A 21,213-nucleotide genomic window follows, 5' to 3' on the forward strand; every position below is an offset into this window, starting at 1 on the left:
TAAATGCTTTAGAAATTTGGTATGAAAGAATGAACAATGCATGTTCATTTTGACTCTTACTTGGTGTGCTTGCTGTGGTTGGTCGTGGTGTAGTTGGACCAATAGTTGGAGGTTTGGGTGTGGTTGGACCAATAGTTGGAGGTTTGGGTGTGGTTGGACCAATAGTTGGAGGTTTGGGCGTGGTTGGTCCAATAGTTGGAGGTTTGGGTGTGGTTGGTCCAATAGTTGGAGGTTTGGGTGTGGTTGGACCAATAGTTGGAGGTTTGGGTGTAGTTGGACCAGGTGTTGGAGGTTTGGGAGTAGTTGGACCTGGTGTAGTCACAGGCGGCGCAGGTGTTGTCGGTGGAACTAAAGGTGAAACAGAACGTTATCACAAAGCATCTAAATGAAAATATCCGTTGAGAAGGCTGTACTTTTTGACACAGTAAATATTTCGTACCAGATGCAGAGTAGCTTATTTCTTACCTTTACAAGCCATAATACAAACACCATCAACGGCGATATCTGTTTCCGGAGTCTCTCCATAAGTGCCCACGATCACAAACTTGGAATATAGATAGAAAAGAAATATTAGACACATGCATGAGTCATGCACATGCTCTGGCTGAAGGCCAGACGCCTAATATCCCTCTTGCCAAAGAGGGATTACATTGGGAATCAAACTTCCCAGTTGTAAGAGGTCAAAGGCAGGTGACTATGTCAGAGATTAGCCATAAATACAATCCAAGTACAAGTCTAAAGAAAACCTCTTTGCAACCATTATTAATCAACACTGCACTTTATTTAGATTTTGCAGGTGTGCTGTAGATCCTTTTTAGCTTGAAAGTGTTTTGTAATGTGTCTGTATTATTTATAGTGTTCATTTATAACAGGATTCCCCTTAGCATGAGCTAAGATATTTGGTTTCCCATGCAGGAGACCGGGGGCCCCATTATCCCTAATATCCCATGCAGGAGACATAAACCCCATTATCCCTAAACGTCTTCTCCTTTTTGAAAAACATTTTAAAATACTTCAAATAGCCGATCTACAAGCTCGCTTTTTATTTTTTATTTTTTTTTTAAATAGTAAAACAAGGAAAATAAGTTTAGGGATAAGGGGTTTAGCAGGGAGAAAATAGGGCCCCGGGAGTTCAAATCCGGGTGGTTACACAGGGTGGCATACACACAGATTTAACAAATGCTCAGTCCCAATAATTACCGTGACAGTAGCCGTTCCGAGGTAGCGGACTTCTGCAGGCTTCCAGGCCTGACCCTGGTTCCCTCGGACGGTGAAGAGAGGAGCGCCAAGGCTGCCGCCTGGAGAGATGGAAGAGAGACGGGATGACTGGATGCCCAAGGAGGTCAATAAGACAATGATATACTGAAAAGTGTTTCAGTATATCATTTTTGTATTTTTTGGTTTTCCTGATTTAAGATAAAAACAGCCCCACTTCTCATAATCGTTCCCTTTGCTTTATTAACATGATGGCACTTACCCATGTAGTGTAATATTGTATGTTAGTGTACTACACTCATATAGTACTTATTTAGTTTGAAGTATCTCAGGATAGGAGTGCCAGGTATTGATAGAAAACAAGCCTGATTTTGCACACACCTGTTGACCTGTATAACGGAAACTAGGCAAGTCTGTGTGTATACAAACAAACTCACTTCTTTGACAGGTAGCTGTATTTGATGCTTTAATTGATTAGAGAGAGCACTAACGAGCAAATAACCAGTTTGACACCTTTATGGCTAATCAATCAACTCAGTGCACAACCCCTTTCAAGTTCAAAGGGAGCAATTAAGAGCTCTGGTAGAGCTACCCCCTCCCCTCACAGGCAAAGGAGTCCCTGCACAGGATGAATGTCAACATGAACAATGACATGTCAACATAAACACTGGAACAAAACCAAAATACAGCCAAGGGGATGTGTCTTTCTGCAAGGAAACACCCCAGCACAATAATATGGTGGCTGATAGAGGGAAATGACTGTAGTAAAACTGAGCATAGTTGCTTCTATTGGGCTAGTCTAACCTAACGTGGACATTCTATGGCCCTGACAGATCTCATCGGCTCCTCCGGCGTCTCGGAATGGACGCGGCGGGAGACATGACTCCTGCTGCTGTCCGCTTTGAGTAAATGAGGAAGTGATCCGCGGTGGAAAACGAGTGATAAATCATAGGGATTTTATAACGACAATGGATAAACCTAAACAAACCAGTTCACATGAACAATACTGATGTAAAATAAGATATCTGAACGGCTACATATATTTTATATACAATTCAAATTTTGTGAGCCACAGATACAGGGGCGCTATCCCAGGATTTTCTTTCTTGAAAAGTCTGGATCCCGAGGCTACTATTGGGCTTATTTCCAATAGACCTGGGCGCTTCTTTGGAAAAATCTGGCAACATACCGATTCCCTGTTCACTTCCTTACTAGGGAGGGAGTGAAAAGATGTTGATTGAAGCAGCACACAGAGAAAAACACAATGGGGCCCTCTGTAAAAGGCAATTATTGCGATGCCCTGGAGAGGGCCAGGAATAAGGTGAATATTCCAAGCGGGTCTCTTACCTGCAGTGAGGGCGTGTACACTCAGCTGCATGGTGGTGGCGCTGCCGTACATGTAGTAGTAGAAGGAAAGGTCCAGACAGCCGCTGGAGGCCGTGGGGGGACTCCTGATTTCAGCAGAGACTCCGGGCACCGCCGAGAAGGAGTCCAGCAACAAGTAGGAACCCACTGCATTTCAGAAGATAGGACAACGTTTACTTCAGACAACCGAAGAATGAAGGCTTTTCAAATGAAGTCACCTTGAAAAACGATTAGTAGGACCGTCTAGCAGTGTAGGAAGTTCTACTCTCACCTAGTTTACTTGATGTGAGTAAAAGTATTAATTAGTTAAAAGAACAAGATGATGCGCACATCCTTTCCAAGTGCTGGTGCTGGGCTCAGGTCAACATGAGATTAAAAAGAATGGAGGTCCGCACACCGCTCAATGCTCCACAGTGTTTATTTAAAACATAATGTTTTAAATAAACACTGTGGAGCATTGAGCTGTGTGCGGACCTCCATTCTTCTTAGTAAAAGTATTAATACCACATTGTAGAAGTGAAATGTAGATGTAAAAGTCCAGTATAAAAAAAATACTGTAGTAAATGATGAGTGAGAACAAAAGTATTGGCATCTACTTAGAGTAGGCTACCAAAAGTACTCATTATGCAGAAAGTCACATTTCACACATTTTCAAACGTATACAGTAGAAATATTTTGAAAATAGACGATCTGCAAGCTCGTTGTGAGCTTGTAGATCGTCTACTTTCAAATAGCCAATGTATATAAAGTTCTGAAGTGGTTAATATATGTTTTGTAAGAATTGTCTCAAAGTAACTATAGTAACTACAGTTTTCAAAAACATGTAGTGGAGTAAACAGTGGTTCTCAACCTGTGGGTCGGGACCCCAGGGGGGTCCCCAAATTATTTTGGGGGGTCCCCAGATGATTAACTCAATGTGCAACATTGTTTTCTCACTCAACAGTAAACAAACTAACATAAAATGTATAGAGGGTATCTACAGTATCTACACATTTCTAAAGTGACAATTTAAGAACTTTTTAATATCTCTAAAATGACAAATTAAACATTGGCCAAATTGTCAAATATTAGTGGCAGAAATTGTGAAAATAGACAAACTACACAAAAGGCATTGTGAGCATGTATAGAAGCACAATAGAACCGTGTTATACAAAATGTAAAGCCTCAACTATTAGTGTTCGTCAGGGTGGAGGGGTCCCCAGTTCAAATATGATTATTTGGGGGGTCGCAGCCTGAAAAGTTTAAGAACCACTAGAGCAGGGGTCTTCAATGTTTTCAGGCCAAGGACCCCTTAGTTGAGAGAGAGATGAAGCAGGGACCCCCACAACCTTTTCATAGATTCCATATAGTTTCATTGTTTGACAGCACAATCATCAGTGTATTTTGGATTCATAACAATTTGTGTTTTCAGATATTAAACCACTTGAACCGTCATTATCTAATAAACTTGACCTTTCACTCTGTACTTAGTCTTCTCTTTTTTCCCTCTACACCAAACCGCCGAAAATAGCCGATCTACAAGCTCACAAGATCGGCTATTTTTGTCTACAGTTCTCAGAATATGGACACTAGGGTTCAAGTTGTTAATATAAAAAGGATTAGAAGATTTGGAGGACCCCCTGTAGTAACTCTGAGGACCGCCGAGTGGTCCCGGACCCCTTTTTGAACACCCCTGCACTGGAGTAAAAGTACAACTGTGTGAGGAGGGGGCACTCACGTCCAGGTTTGGTGAAGTCGTCGTCGGGTCCTGTGCCCTCGGTGTCTGTGGGTCCGTTCCACTGCTCGAAGCCAAAGACGTCGGGGTTAGAGGGCAGCGGGGTGGTCCAGCCGCACAGGTCACCCAGCGTGTCAAAATCACAGCCGGTCACACAGGCTATGGGGAGGAGACACGTTCAGATGAGGTTTAGAACTACCGTAGATAAGATTGTCATGATCAGGCCTGGAATTTCATCATTTTAGGGGCAAGGCCACTTGGTGTTGTCCATTTCTTGAGGGCACAAACGCCAAATGTCAGGGCAGGAAGGCCATCAAATAAAACAAGATTGTAGTCCATTGAAAAAATTAATTGAATGTAAGGGTTAAGGATGATTTAATATGTAGACTATATCTGCAGTAAATGCATAAATTATGGTATTTAAAAATCTGATCCATGCTCAGCCCTGCACCAATCATACTACTGGTTTGGTTTAAAGATGAGGTCTCTGGGATTGAGAATTCAGAATTTCAACAAAAGACACTGGTGTCTACATGACAGGAAAGAGACAGCTGAGAAAGTGGTACAGTCAGCTGGGGCATTAAGGCCACTGTGGCCTCTTAGGGCATGCCATTTTTTTTGAGGGGCACAAGGCCAAACTGAGGGGCAGCGACGGCCATGGCCTTCATGGCCTCCCTGAAATTCCCACCCTGGTCATGGTTATTAAGAATTGTGTGTGTGTGTGTGTGTGTGTGTGTGTGTGTGTGTGTGTGTGTGTGTGTGTGTGTGTGTGTGTGTGTGTGTGTGTGCATAGGCGATTTTAAGGGGTGTCCTAGGGTGCACGTGGTGCCCCTGGCCGCCAGGCGGCCATTTTGATTTTTTTTTTTTTTGTAATGTAACTTTATTTTATAATTATTAAATAAAACAGTGATCGTGATTTGTAAAATGTGCGCAAAAAGAGAGGTGGAGGGGCAAGTATAGTAGTTCACTCGACACTGACAGTAATGCTAATGAACGTGAACCAGAGGAGGTGGACGGAGCTTGCAGCAGCAGTGATCCAGCCACCGACATCACTGTGGAAGGCTCGCCGTTGCCGGAGACCGAGGCCCCGGTTCCTCCACAGCAAGCAAGCCCCACTCCAGACTCAACTGTTGTTACCCCAGGCCCAGACCCAGAGGAGCCAAATGAAGCCAACTTTGTTCATGAAAGAGACCCTTGCCATGGCCCGGATAAAGCCAAGCAGTTTTTGGCTTTGGGTCCATATCAGCCAGAAGATGTAGAATGTCCATTAAAGGCCGCTGGCGAAAAACAACGCAAATTCAGAAAGGAGTGGTTTAAAGATTTTGCCTGGCTGGAGTATAGCGTGCGCCATGACCGGGCGTTCTGCTTTCCATGTCGGGCCTTTGGTTCTGAGAACGCCGAGCAAGCTTTCAGGAGGACAGGTACATAAAGACACATCTCTGTTTACACAATGCTGTTGTACTCCCTCCAAGTGCATAGTCTATTATGTTCCCTTTTTTCAACTGTTTCGTTATATTGAAGAGAATGTGCGCAAAAAAAAAGAAATGGAGGACACGACACTGTTTGAAAAGAAACTTGCTTTTTTTTCAAGAGAAGGGAATGCATAATTCTGATTCATTTGGTACATTAAAACACGTCTACACACTGTACCTCACCATACCAGTTACGAGTGCTTCAGCTGAGCGCAGTTTCTCTACTTTGAGACAACTAAAAACGTATTTACGGACAACCATGACTGATAAAAGAGTGTCAGATATAGGCATTTTACAGATTGAGAAAATACACGAAATTAAAGTGCAGAAAATAATTGAAAGGTTTGCAAGTACCAAAACCCGGAGGCTGCAGTTCATTGTGTAATAAGGATGTGTCTACTATTTGTTTTTGTGAAATGCTTATTTGACACTGTAAATGACTGCTTGATTGCTTGATGAATGATGATTAACTTGATGTTTGGCTTTATATGTCCTGGCTGTGCTGCCTCTGTCTGCAAAATAAGTAAATAAATCCTATAGATAGACATATGGTGTCTAGAAAAAGAAGCACCTGTTTTACACTTTTTTTTGTTTATATTGTGTTACATTTGGGTACAAAATTAACTGCAGAAATCCGCTAAAACAACATTACAAAACCGCTAATATCCGCAATTTTTTTCGCGTGCGCGCGCGTGCATGAGGTAATAGAGGTCGTGCACCCCCTGCTGGAAGAGGCTAGAATCGCCTATGTGTGTGTGTGTGTGTGTGTGTGTGTGTGTGTGTGTGTGTGTGTGTGTGTGTGTGTGTGTGTGTGTGTGTGTGTGTGTGTGTGTGTGTGTGTGTGTAGATACTCACTGGGACATGCTCCTTCGCTAATGACAATGTTGTCCAGGGCTGTGTCACATGAAGAACTGAAGCCTCTCTTGGCCTCAAACACGACCTGCACACACACACACACACACACACACACGCACGCACGCACGCACACACACACACGCACACGCACACGCACGCACACACACATGCAAATGCACACAAAATCATCAAACGATCATTTATCAGTTTGAATTTTAGTGTTCCGGTTCCAAAAGGAACAGAACAAAAACAAGAAATGAAAAGTCATATTATACCAGCTTGTGGCAAACTTTTTGTTTGCCCCAGAACTTTTTATCTGCACATAAACACAATATTAAATGTAGATTTAAACCAGCTAGCTCTTCATGGCAATTCTGCCATTTGTTTTAAAGTGATTACAATGAGCTAAACCTGACTACATGCACATGGGGAGAGGAGAAATTAAGCTAAGGGGCATAAAAAAAAAACAGCACTGAAGGTGGATTTTATACGTAAAAAGGCCCTCCGCCCTCCATAATATCCTGCAGAGCCACAGAAAACACCATAAAAATCACAGTTTGTTAAAAGCCCACGCAGATAAGCAGGGGTTAGATCAATAGCACTTCATGTGAATGACAGCCAGTAACTTTCTCTCCATGTGCAGCCTCGCCTTCAAACCGTTGACATAGGGGCGTCGCACCAAATTCTGGGCCCTGGGTACGACTCGAGGATTCAATGTGGGTCCCCCATGAATGAGAACGAATTATTATGCATTATTTTGTGCTTTAACCATTGAAAAATTGCAGATATCTGCAATTTTTTAAGAAATCGTGAAAATGTGTGCAGGTCTTTGAATATTTTTGACACAATTCTATAAATGTCAGTGGTGCTCAAACATTTTCATGTGAAGGACCCCCAAAATGATATGTATTTGGCCACGGACCCCCATCTCAAAATATTTAGTTCCAGGGGACCCCCCCCCCCCCCCCCCCCCAGAAACAGAATTTGAATTACAAATGTTTGCTTAAAAAATACATATATTCAAAGATTTGCACACATTTTCACGACTTCTCAAAAATAGCAGATCTACAAGCTCGCAGCGCGGCACTCGGTGCCGCGCTGTGAGCTTGTATATCTACTATTTTTCAATAGCTAAATTATTAAGGCCCCTCCACGTTGGGCCCTAGTAACTCAGTCCCACTTCCCCCCCACCCCCTTGTGACGCCCCTGCGTTGACATAGACAACAGTTTGTTGCTCTGCTCTTGACCTGCGTGTGTGAAAATGAGTTTCAAATGAGTTGCGTGTGAATAATTAAAACCCGAGGGCACCACTGTTCTGACACTCCCATCTTAACTGTTTTACAACAAGTGGTCTTAAAAATTTTGCGAGGATAGATAAGGTGAGCAGTTAAAAAACATAAACCTTCGGCTTGTAAAAGATAACCGTGTGTGACTCATTTGTGTGTGTGTGCGTGCACGTGTGAATGAGTGCCCATGTTTGTCCACATTTATGAGGGAACAATATATCTCAATGGTAGAGAGAGAAACACTCGCTCCAGGGGGCATTTTTTGGCCAAGCATGACTGCTCTGTGTAAGTAAGTAAATCCTTGCCGAGTTCCTGTAGTCCTGTTTCTGTGGCGTGAAGCTAACCTTGCGTCACCAGTCTTTCCACCTCGGAGGAAAGCCCGGTATTCGTTTACAGGGGGGCCTTTTGATCCGGTCTGGGCGTGGCCTAAACTGGAAACAGGGAGAAGAAGTGGCGTCGCTTTGTTTTGGTTCGCCTACCCCCTATTTAAATGCTCGAGTAATCTAGTGTAGTCTTGCCAATCGCTATGAGTTGGATTAAAAGACGCATATACCAATCACATTTTCCAAAACCAAAACTACGCCACATCAAGGGGTTTATTAGGTAGGCCCTAAAATTATGCCCTTGAGAGCAGGGGAATTATTTTCGGTTAAAACTGATTTCCGGGTTTGATCTTACTTTCCAGCCAAAGTGTAGTCCTTTGAGGACTACAACATGACGTAGGCTGTTTCCGCTCCCGACCGGATCAAATCCCAAAATTGGAAGCGATCCCAGGCTAGCGTGAGGGACAATTACACCCCCCTGGACATGCCGCTAGCATGTTGCAGGGACTTACCCCCAAATCCAACCCTTAAAGGTGATACACCATGCATTTAAAAAGTATTTATGTCATATTGTTTATGTCCCAAAAACGTTTTTCAAAAGGTTTGAGGCTAAATTACCACTCCTGAATAGAGAGCCTCTCTCATTTTTGAATGGCTCTCAGAGCATTTCAGCTGCAGTACCACCTTTGGCCTGAACTGCGCCACCCCCCAAAAATCTTTTTGAAAAAAAAAATGTTTTTTGAAAAAAGTTTTTTTTTGAAAAAAAGTTTTCTTTTTGAAAAATAAAACAAACAAAAAAAAAAACGTTTTTTTTTAGGATGACGTCACAATCGGCAGATGACGTCACAATCGGCAGCAAATCTGGATAGCCTGTTTTGAGAACCCGTGGGATACTTTTAACCTTCGCCTTCTCAAAACCAGAGAAAGACACAACAGTCAGAAATGGGACTTTGTGAGGATAGAAGGTGCTAGTGGGACCCCCAAAAAAGGTTTTAAAATAGGAAAAGTGAAATTTCATGGTGTATCACCTTTAATGCTGAGTGCCAAGCAGGGAGGCACTGGGTCATATCATATCAGAGTCTTTGATATGACCCGGCCTGGCTGGGGATCGAACCCCGACCTCCCAGTCTGAGGGCAGACACTCTAACCACAAGGGATTATTTAATGGTTAATGTTTGTAATGCGCTGCAGCGCTTGATATCTTTGGTCAAAACTAAATATTTATTTTTGACAAAAAGCTAACTCCAGCTCCTAAACAGAAAAAAAATACATTTTCTAATGGGTTACACATTTCATCCAAACATGGGAGAGAACCCCGGAAAGTTTTGTCGGCTCATTTATTTGTGTCGTCATCGTAATTTTTTCTGTTTACTTAAGAGATGGAGAGATGGGGTAGACCCCTGCTATTGAACTGTCGCTGAGAGTGGTGCGATGGAAAGCGTAGTAATAGACCAGGCACAAGAGCTGCCCAGACAAACCCGGTGTACCAGCATGGAGCCAAGAGAACCAGGCAATTCACCCTTAGTCAACATGCCCATTGGTTGCTGTTGAATGAATGCAATGTTCCAACCGAGTGCTATGGATGGGGCCGACACACCAAGGAGCTGATTAGCCACGTTAATGATATATATCATCACTGTCGGGCAGAAACCTTGTATCTCCAAGTTTCACATTTGTATATATTTTTTTTCCCGCAAAGTAAAGCCCTGCTTCATCATACAAGGCCGTCGCACAAAACTAATGAAAACAGCAGATCTACAAGCACACAATGCAGCGTTGTGTAGTAGTTAAGTTATTTAAAAAAAATTATGAATACAAAACAACTGTTTTGGACATACAAGGTTTCCACCTGACAACGACGATGTCCTTACGATATGCAGTACAATTGAAGAGAATGTGTGGACAAGCTTTGAGTGCAAGGCGAGCCCACATGCCTCAGATATGACTCACGACACTCACCCCTCCGTCATCGCTTGAGCAAGGCACTGAATTTGCCAGCGGAATAGCCTGTCCAACTGTGGTTGTACTGGGCATCTCCCAGGTGTGAATAATGTGTGTGACTGTGTGAGTGTGATCGTGTGAAGCAGGGAGATGATGAAGAAGCATATCGTCGTTGTCGGGTGGAAACCTTATATGTCCAAAACCGTTTGTTTTGTATTTATCATTTTTAAAATGATTTAAACTAGTTTAAACAGCCGATCTACAAGCACACAACGTCACGCATTGCGAGGCGTTGTGTGCTTGTAGATCTGCTGTTTTCACTAGTTTTGTGCGACAGTCTTGTATGCTGAAGCAGGGCTTTACTTCACGAAAAAAAAAAACGTACAAATTTGAAAGAGATATTCATTCTTAGTGAACCTATCCAGTGGTTCTCGAGGTTAGGTCCAGGGGCCCATCAGGGTGCAGCAATATTGTCCAATTTGGCCCGAGCTGTGGTTGACCCGATAACATCTCAACACGGGAGCCATGAGGCTTACACAGACCCGCTTATTCTATAACCATAATCACATTTTAGTCTTAGGAATGCGACAAATACAAAAGAATATATCATTGAACTCAAGGGATGAGTTCTATCGCATGCAATAGAAAAAAGTCATTTTGGGGTGAACTACTCCTTTAAGGATTCAACGTGTAGACAGGGGTCCCAAAGATTATTATCAAAGTGCGTGTCCTTTGAATTAAAAAATGTTGACCCATACACAGAATAAAACAAACAAACAAAAAAAGACTTACGTTGATGGTCTGCCCGGCCGGTTTCGAAACAGTGACGGCTCCTGCCAGCCAGGCTGGACTCTGTAAGCCCGACTTGGTCCACAGGGCCTCCTCAGAGCCGGGCCTCTTGGCCAGGACCTGGAGCTGGTTGCGGCTGTCGGAGCCGTACATGTAGTAGCGGAAGCGGACGCACAGCGCCGTGGCCGACGAGGAGAGGGCGGGGCTGAGCAGGCGAACCCTCTGCCCGTTGGCCACGTTGTCGCCCTCGTGGTAGATGTAGAAGCCCTCTGGAGAAAGGGGAGGGGAGAGGAGATAGAAGGGGATAGAGAGTGGAAAAGAGGGTGGAGAAATGGGGGGGGGAGGGGGGAGGGGGGAGGGGGGAGGGAATTCTTTTATTAATTGTTTCCTAATTTTTTTTTAAGTACATAGTTTTGTACTTTTTTCTGTTTTGTATGTGTCTATGGAGTTAACATTACTCTAATAGCCCCCCTTTTGTGGTTATAATATGCAAATAAAGCAAGTCTTCCCAGTGTATTTTTGGTTTCTTCCTGAAAGCTGAAAGCCTCGGAGTCAAAAGGCCCAATCCAAAAACTCCACAGTCTCATTAAAACGATGGTTTAGTGGGACAGTTTTGTGGGCGTTTTCTGGGGCTACAAAGGAATGTTTTTTGTGCAAAACAAATGCTTGCAATGGATTCAGCATCATGACAAACCCCTAGTTAGACCCCTCACATCCTACTTAAATACCCAGAAAAAATGTAAATGTTTTTCTGGGTATTTTCCACCTGTATAGAAAGTTGATGGGAGCCCAACTTGATTTGGCCGCTGTAGCGACCCCGAAGGTTGTCGACTCGGGCGCCCTAGCTAAATCATTAGAGCATGCCCTGGGCTACATCTGTGCAAAATTTGGCACTTTTAGACTGATTAGCACGAAAAAACCCTGAGGCCTCCGACTATACGTAAGACATGCAAAATAAGGTCCTTAGGGTCCATTTGGCATGGGTGTAAGGAAGAATGGGAGATGACATCCGGTATGAAGACCACAAGATATGAACCATGGATGTCATGTTTAGGTCTATTTTGGGGGTGAACTACTCCTTTAACTTAAGACCTGGAGGTGTGGCCAATGCCGTTTGGCTGTTTTGAGAGGCCAAACAACATTGGCCACACCTCCTCTGGGTCTTGAGTTAAGTCATACAACCTGGTACTTAAGACGCGCAAAATGGGTCACATGGGTGGTAAGGGTCTGACGTTGAGAACCAGTACACCTTGCTACATGTATGTAATAAAGACAACACTGTCAACAGTATACTCACTCCCATCAGGATAGTCTCCTTTGGGCCCGGTGCCGGGCGTTGGGGTCTCTCCTCTGTGTCTGGTCCAGTCGCCATTGTCAGTGGGGTCCTGGGTGAAGTTGCAGAACGGAGTGCTGTCTTGGTTGAAGTCACAGGACGTCAGGACTGCTGCGTGGAGATGACAGAGAGAGAGAGAGAGAGAGAGAGAGAGAGAGAGAGAGAGAGAGAGAGAGAGAGAGAGAGAGAGAGAGAGAGAGAATTAAGGAGCTGCCATGATGGGAGCCTTTTCCACTGGCAAAGAACCGGTTCTGGTTCTTTCTCCCACCTATGGGATGAACCAGAGGTGTGCTTTTCCACCGAGAACCGGAGTTGGTTCCGAACCGTAAAAGTTGGTTCGGAAACGGAACCACAAAATCCTTGGGTTTTCCAGTAAACCACCATCTGAACTGGGGGACAATGGCTCTGGTTCAATCTGGTGGAAACGCAAGCCGGTTCTTAAGAACGAACCAAGTTTCCAAGAAAGTTGAACCGGCACTGGTTCTGGAACCAAGGTTCTTTTGGTGGAAAAGGCCCCCGTGCGCTTATCGACCGGCAAAGAACCGGTTCTGGTTCTTCCTCCCGCCTATGGGAAGAACCAGAGGTGAGCGTTTCCACGAGAACCGGAGTTGGTTCTGAACCGTAAAAGTTGGTTCCGAACGGGAACCACAAAATCCTTGGTTCCTCTGGTTCAATCATGGTTCAATCTGGTGGAAACGCAAGCCGGTTCACAAGAACGAACCAAGGTTCCAAGAAAGTTGAACGGCACTGGTTCTTGAACCAAGGTAATTTTTTTTTGTGGAAAAGGCCCCAATGTGTACGTACACAGACAAAATGTGTTTGTGGCAAAGACATGGCCTTGTCCGTGGCAAATTTTAGATTTTCAGTTTTGCAAATGATTATAATGTCCTTATTTTCATCATAATACCAACTTACTAAATGTCAAGTCTTTTACGTAAGTAACGTAATTACTTAATTGCAAGTACCAACATGCATGTGACATGCGACATGCAACAAAAATTACATGTTTTTTTTTTTATTGATTTACCTGCCACATATACTCCCTGGCACACAATATTTTCAGATGGGTGGCCAATATTAGTATTATTATTCGGGCGTCCTTGAACACATTTGAGAACCACTGAACTAGTCCAATCACTCTCTGAAGATAGACATTAGTCCAAGGACTACATTACAATGTGTTTGGTTTCTGGAGTTCTTCACCATTATCTTACATCCCTACCCACATGGCAACCCACCCACATGGCACAGCATCACACTGTTTTACAACATGCCACATCGATCCAATATACTATGTGATTGCAAGTGATCACATGTGCAGTTCTTTATGGGTCCTGTAAGCTAATTGGGCATACACCCAAGCACTAAAATCTACAAATGTCTTATGGCTCTGTATGGGAGGGTGTGTAGAGAGAGAAAGAGAAAGTGCTCCCTTCACATCTTTTTACACACTTGTTAAAGGTTTCGTTCTTATAGATAGATAGATAGATAGATACCTTTATTATCCCAAGGGGGAAATTTAGTAAATGACTTATGACTTATGACTTGGATACTGAATAAGCAGGTGATAAAGAAAGATAAAGTTAGTTGAGTTCAGGAAAAGCCCAAGGGCAGGGTGGTGGTGGCATGGGTGTGGGCAGAGAAACATAGGTCAGGCACGCGTGAGTGCGTGTCCAACACATTCTTCACCTCAGTCATTACTGAGGTGTGTGTGTGTGTGTGTGTGTGTGTGTGTGTGTGTGTGTGTGTGTGTGTGTGTGTGTGTGTGTGTGTACATACCTACATTGGACCCAAAGCATACATTAGGTCCAATGTATTAGTATGTACATCAAATAAGTCCAATGCATGTACATCAGATAAGGAAGTCTATTCATCAATTTCATAACGGTTAACTCACCAGCCTCTGCCTCTGCTCTCGCATGGCTGTGGAGAGAAAGAAAGAAAGAAAGAAAGAAAGAAAGAAAGAAAGAAAGAAAGAAATAACATATATTTGCATTGAAATACAGAATCCAAAGCCACACAATAGCCCAATAATGTGAATGTTTTACAAAAAAGGCTATGTTTATTCCCAATACATTTGAGAGCATAAGATTGTTTCACAGCAATTGCCTTAAAGGGCAACTTATTTTTTTTTACAATAAGGGACCAAGGGTTCATATTTTAGATTGTAATTAGAGAAAATAACAAAAGATGAAAAGTCATTCATTTACTGCTTATGGTTTTAGTAATTTTAGCAGTTTTGATTTCAGTGGGTGGGTGCATGCGGACAAGTGGCTAAAAATGTATTTTTAGACACAATAAGCCGGTGATTTCTTTATAACAATATACAGTAAGACTACTACAAGTCAGATCTGCCCATGAAAGATTGAGGTGTATTTTGGGAATGGCTTATTGTGTCTAAAAATACATATTTAGCCAACAGATAAATAACCAGCATATATTATGGAAATGTTTGTAATTATTTATAGAATAAACCATTCAAAGGGATATGTCACTTTAAAATAAAATAAACATAACAGATATGGATTCAAAAAAGTAATGAAAGAAGTCAAGAAAAAATCACGCCCCCCTTCATGCATTAGGACATTCTAATGTGTGAGGGGGCCGTGATTTTAACACAATATTAATAATCCTCAGCCTTACTTGGGACAAGCAAGGCATTCTTGAATTAGAAGGCCAAAGTTACTGATCCGGACCTCTGTGCAGGACTAAAGATGAGTTTAAGACTAAGGGCCGAAGTATACTCCGCTTTTAGAACCACATTTATTTTGGTTTGGCTCTGTCTAAACTACAATGTGACGTCATTCAGCTGTTCGGTGCTGCCGAGAATTTGTGACAAATCAAATGTACTTAAAACAAATTCATCATGCCTGTTGCTAAGGTATGGCAACATGACTGGTGTCACCAGTCATGTTGCCATACCAGCTTGCCTTTTTGCTGAACTGACGCCACTGTGGTACAGTAAAGCAAGGTAATAATGATACATCAGATGCATAGAGACAGTGTAGTTCCTTAGTACTACACTAGTACCACAAACTAGAACCTACAATCAGTCTAAACACGCACGCACGCACGCACGCAACGATGCGATTATAGTAAATTTAGCCCCATTGATTCCGGATGGGGACCCGGATGCATGGCCCTGGATGGGGACCCAAATGCATGGCACTGGATGGGGAAACTTTACTATAGTAAATTTACTATAATCACATTTTTGTCTTAGGAATGCCACAAATATATACATATATATATATATATATATATATATATATATATATATATATATATATATATATATATATATATATATATTTGAACTCAAGTCTCCATGGTGTGAGTAATCAATAGAAAAAAAGTCATTTTGGGGGTGAACTACTCCTTTAAATGTTCTCAGCCCCACTCACCCATGCTGTGTCTGTTGCTCTGCTGCTGCGCACCCCCTTATCCATAACAGGATAAATAGAAATCTTAACGTATGCATGGCTAACTGTACTAGTAGGCAATAAGGACAGTGGACAGGGAGCGCAGGCCTTTTATACGAGACAGGTAAGGAAGGATGGACGGGGCACACAGGTGGGGAGGGGGGTGGTGGTGGTGGTGGGGGGGGGGGGTGGTGGAGGAGGGTGTTATGTTGAAGATGCCATCACGTCGTCTCACTGCATTACTGCGCACATTGCAAAACACGTAATGAGTAACTGTGATAGCGATAGGGTGTGTGTCGTGTGTGTGTATGCGCGCCTGTGTGTGTATAGGAGTGTTATGGTTTCATAGGTGGGGTGGGGAGGGTCACTGTACTCTTATGTTTCAAATCAGTGCCAACCCTGCGCTGTGAAATATTAATGTTTATTGTGTCATTTAAACTCTGGATAGGGACACACCTATATAGACTCATTCAGCATGTGTCTAAAGTGGTTTGCAAAGTGGGTTCCAGGGGACCGCCGGGGGTCCTCGAGGGGCTACCAGGGTGTCCCCAGCAAAATGAGACACAGTTTAATTTCACTATTTCACAAAGAAGTTAAACCCATATACCGTATGACATAAAGCTGTGTGAAATACTTGCCATTAAAACAGTGGTTAAAATTTTATTAATTGATTACCAGAGTCCCATGGTCAGAGTTCTGGTCAGTTTTAGATGAATATTAAGTAGTTCCAATTTTGGGGTGGGGGCCATTTGGCGTGGCCCAATCATTGAAAATAGATTAATCCACAAAACTAGTGTCATTTGTATTGTTGGCCTATTTCTACCATATAGAGCGAGGTTTTGTTCTGATCAGCTGACTGCAAAGCACCTTGTTTTGGGGAAATACGTTGCAGCGGCGTAGTGATACTGGACACAAAAACTCCAAACTCTCCTGGACTTGAACGCATCATCTTGTGTTGAAAGAATTGTCCTCTCTGTGTAGAAATCCATGCCGTTACACCACATCTCCAGTATTTGCCTTTTTATGCTTAGTTTAGTGTGGTATCAACTATCGAAAATAGCCGACCTCCAAGCTCACAACGTGTCGTGCTGCGACGTGTTGTGAGCTTGGAGGTCTGCTATTCTCGATATTTTCACCAAAAGGCCCTTTTAGAAATGTCAGCCCCTGCCTCTCTAACATTCTCTGCACATCCCTGATCAACAACATACTCATAGGCGTCCCCCTGGCACAACATCTTGTCGATTCGAGCTTGTAGATCTGCTATTTTTGAAAAAGTCGTGAAAATGTGTGCAAATCTTTGAATATATGTATTTTCAAAGCAAACGTTTGTAACTCAAATTTTGCTTCTGGGTGGTCCCTGAAACTAGATATTTTGAAATGGGGGTCCGTGGCCAAATAAATATCATTTTGGGGGTCCTTCACATGAAAAGGTTTGAGCACCACTGACATAGTTAGTCTCTCAAGAACAGACTAACTGAGCTCCAGTTAAGTGAAAAGGACCTTTTCTTTGACGATGGCTGGCCAGATTGCTGACATAGAAACATAGTTTTTTTTCCAAAAATCTTAGAAGGATTCAAAAGACACTTATAGAATCAGGTCAAAATTCAAATTTTCACGATTTTTCAAAAATAGCAGATCTACAAGCTCGCAGCGCGGCACTCGGTGCCGCGCTGTGAGCTTGTATATCTGCTATTTTTTTATATTTAAAGCATACAATATTGCGTCATAATGTGGTCAGGCCTAAATGGGTTAAACTGGGTTAAGCTGAAACTGGAGTTCTCCCTTGGGATAAGCTAGGTGTTCAAATAAATAAGGGCACGTGGCTCAATATCTTTTAGCCATGGGTTTGGGGGTCCTTGACATTAAATATTTTGAGAACCACTTGTCTAAACCAAGGGTTCCTTTTCAAGCTGCGACCCCCTAAAATAATCATAGGGTTAGGGTTACAAGTACTTGGAATTGTAGGATTTGAGGCATTACATTTAGTTTGACTCAGTTCCACAGATAAATATTGTGAAAATAGCTGATAGATCAGCTATTCTCACACTTTTTGCCCTTTTCTTATATTATTTGACAATTCGGCCAATGTTTGACCAGTTTTTACTCTGGTTTGTTGATGACTTTTGATACAGTGACGGTCTTTTTTCCCTTTTCTTTCTTTCTTTCTTTTTTGAGGTATTAAAAAGATCTTAAAAGTCCTTAAATTGTCACTTCATCTGGGGGACCCCCCTGGAGGTCTCAACCCACAGGTTGAGAACCACTGGTCTAAACAACATGAACTTCAAATCCAAATAACATTACACACAACATTAAGGCTGTTGCTATGACGCCTGGAATTCCCTCCCGGGATCGATAACAGTTTATGTTATCTTATCTTTTGTATACGTATAATGAATATCAATCCAAGGGTCAAACAGCTGTCTGACTGACATTAACATGCCATACAGAAGGGAGAATACTAGGCCAACTACAGTACAACTACAGGAACGAAGATCTGTTTCACTTTAACCATTATTGAACCACTTTAACCATTATTTTATTCTTTAGCTATTAAAAAAATAGCAGATAATACAAGCTCAAGATCTGCTATTGAAAAATCAATAAAATGTGTGTCTTTAAATATATTGACCAGATTCTATAAATATCTTCTAAATCAGTGGTTCTCAAACCTTTTCTTGTCAAGGACTCCTAGAATTATATGTATTTGGCCGCTGACCCCATCTCAAAATATTATATATCAGGGACACCCAGATGCAAATATTTGAGTATTTATAGAATGTCAGAAATAGCAATGGAAAAAAAAAAAAAAAAGGTATAGCTGCTATTTTCGATATTTGTTGTTGTTCCTATCTTTTTCTTTCACATATCAAACTCTTGGCTAAAGGGCATAAGACAGGGGTGCCCAAAAGGTAGATTGTGATCTACCAGTAGATCACAAAGGCTGTGCAGGTAGACCACATGACATGCCCCTAAAAAAAAATAATATAAACACAAATCACAACCCCTTTTTTGTTTATCTCTCACTTGAATTAAGTTCAAGAAGGGCCTCTCAGCTCCCTTCATGGCTCTTAAAGTAGGCAAATCCCAAATGCAATGATTTGTTTTCAAGAGTCTGTAGCATTACAAAGAACCTTTTCCCCTTACTATTTCCCTATTTTTCCCCTACTATTTAAGTGTGTTTGTCTTATATAACATCAGTGCCGCTATTCCAAACCCTTTAAGGTAAATAGTTTTCGGGAAGGTAGATCACGTTGAGCTGGTCATTTTAAAAGTAGCCCTCAAGTCACAAAAGTGTGGGTGGGCACCCCTGGCGTAAGAGGTTAACTGGTTTCATCATGGCACCCGACTTTGAGCCAAAATGACCATACTTCAACATCACGTCCATATACTTTTACTGCACCACCGGACAGGTTGAGAAACTCTAAACCCGGCCCTACCAGTAAACGCCTTACCCTTCCCATATCACAGTCACCGTTACTCACAATGATTTCCCTGTCCTCAATCCACTCACCCACACCCACACCATTCCATTCAAGGGGGCTTCATTGGCATGTTCGAGAACACACATTTACACTGCCTAAGCAAACATAAAAATGTACACTAAGAAATGAATGCACAATTTCTCCACTCCCCGCCATCACACACGCACACACGCGCGCACACACACGCACGTACGCACGCACGCACGCAGGCAGGCAGGCAGGCAGGCAGGCAGGCAGGCAGGCAGGCAGGCAGGCAGGCAGGCACACACACACAATTCAATCCATTTCAATTCAAAGGGCTTTATTGGCATGAGAAAACATACGTTTACATTGCCAAAGCAGAAGTGTACACAATACAGTACAATACAGTAAATCAAAACAAAATATGTGAAAGGAGTGAAACACACACACACACACACACACACACACACACACACACACACACACACACACACACACACACACACACACACACACACACACACACACACACACACACGTGCATTACTGTACTAGCGAGGACGTCAACATTTTAGGATGGCAATTTTAATCATGCCATTTTCAAGTCTAAACCTATAACCTAACCTTAATGTGTGTGGCACCGAAAATAGCGGATCTACAAGCTCACAAAACATTGCGCTGTGACGTGTTGTGAGGCTTGTAGATCTGCTACATTCAATAACTAAGTATGAATCATGGAATAATTCCAAACCTAACACACACGCACATGCGCACGCACACACAGATAAAGACAGCACCAGGCTGTCTCCGAATCTAAAGTCATTAAAATGTTACCTAACCTGAATAATAATTAATCATTTTATCATTGCACGGTTAATATGGAACTATTTTCGGCTAGACTTTTCAAATTAATACAAGCTTGGGGGCAGTGGTGTCAGTTCAGCAAAAGCTAAGGTATGGCAACATGACTGGTGTCATTCATGCACGTGCAGTCATGTTGCCATACCTTAGCAACAGGCATGATGATGATTATTACCATCAGTGGATAGTATTAGCTGCCATACCTTGCCATATCAAATTGACACCTCTGCTTCTGGGGCTTTTCATGTACAAACTGCTCACCGGGAGCAAAACTAAGGGTTCAAAGCCTATCCTTAACTCCCCCTGACCTTTCTATTGTAAGAAAGCTGTGTTTTACTTTTTTTTTATGATATCTTCTGCATAGTATACTCTGTTCTATCTATCTGTCATTCAATGTTATATGAGTTAAAAAAGGACCACAATTGAAACAAGCCATAGGCTTTTTGGGTGTATCTTTTTAGTTGACCCCGTACCAGTGAACTGTACTGCCATGAACATGTAAACTTTCCAATGCAAACTTCATGTTACTTCATCTTCAATCAATGTTTAAATAAGACTCCCTCTGATATCAATATGACTGAGTAATCTGCAGTAAATGTGATGAGTCACATTCAATGGGCTTAACATGTCACACCACTGATAATAATGGTCCATAACCACACAAACCAGCCATGTCACTGACTGGCCTATTAGGCAAACATTCTATCCTTCTGTCTCCAAATCTAAAGTCATTAGAACGTTACCTAACTAGAATTATTGATCCAATGTACGGCAAACATCATTGCACAGTTATAGGGCTGTTAATAATCACTAGTCCTTGCCCGTTCCAACATTATGTGCTCCGAATTATGTGCAGTTTGGGTTATGGGGTGTGCACAGTATATGAGGGATAGGAGTCTCAGAAGTAATGTTGGAGAAGCCAGACGTATCAGTGATGTCAGTCATCTCCAAATTTGGGCACTGTTTCAGCATGTGGCTGTTACCAAGGCGGAAACGCATACACAGTACAGGCGGCGGTATCAGTGAGGTTGTTTATTAGGATAATAATAATAAAAAAACTGTTAATAAGGAGCTATTTACAACTAGACCTTTTAAATCAATCCCAGCTTTAAAATGCCTTAAAATGCAATAACTGACATGTTTATGAAAATTATATTTACAGTAGTGTGTTAGAGTGCCTATCCAATCCCAAAC

At 42.4% G+C, this 21,213-nt stretch overlaps 1 protein-coding gene across 1 annotated transcript in view; it reads right to left on the bottom strand.

Moving 5' to 3' along the window:
* zanl (zonadhesin, like) overlaps positions 1 to 14,214 on the bottom strand; it is a gene marked incomplete at both ends in the record, with an annotated part of 117,282 nt that extends 103,068 nt beyond the window's left edge. The window contains 10 exons of the mRNA XM_080741669.1: positions 61 to 348; positions 466 to 544; positions 1,201 to 1,298; positions 2,563 to 2,727; positions 4,298 to 4,453; positions 6,622 to 6,706; positions 10,964 to 11,229; positions 12,258 to 12,404; positions 13,508 to 13,511; positions 14,191 to 14,214. Coding sequence (XP_080597795.1) covers positions 61 to 348; positions 466 to 544; positions 1,201 to 1,298; positions 2,563 to 2,727; positions 4,298 to 4,453; positions 6,622 to 6,706; positions 10,964 to 11,229; positions 12,258 to 12,404; positions 13,508 to 13,511; positions 14,191 to 14,214 — 1,312 coding nt within the window. The remainder of the gene's footprint in view (positions 1 to 60; positions 349 to 465; positions 545 to 1,200; positions 1,299 to 2,562; positions 2,728 to 4,297; positions 4,454 to 6,621; positions 6,707 to 10,963; positions 11,230 to 12,257; positions 12,405 to 13,507; positions 13,512 to 14,190) is intronic.
* Between the last annotated feature and the right edge of the window lie 6,999 nt (positions 14,215 to 21,213).

This window comes from Nannobrachium achirus, assembly GCF_963921795.1.
Source record: "Nannobrachium achirus genome assembly, chromosome: 14".
Classification (NCBI taxonomy): domain Eukaryota; kingdom Metazoa; phylum Chordata; class Actinopteri; order Myctophiformes; family Myctophidae; genus Nannobrachium; species Nannobrachium achirus.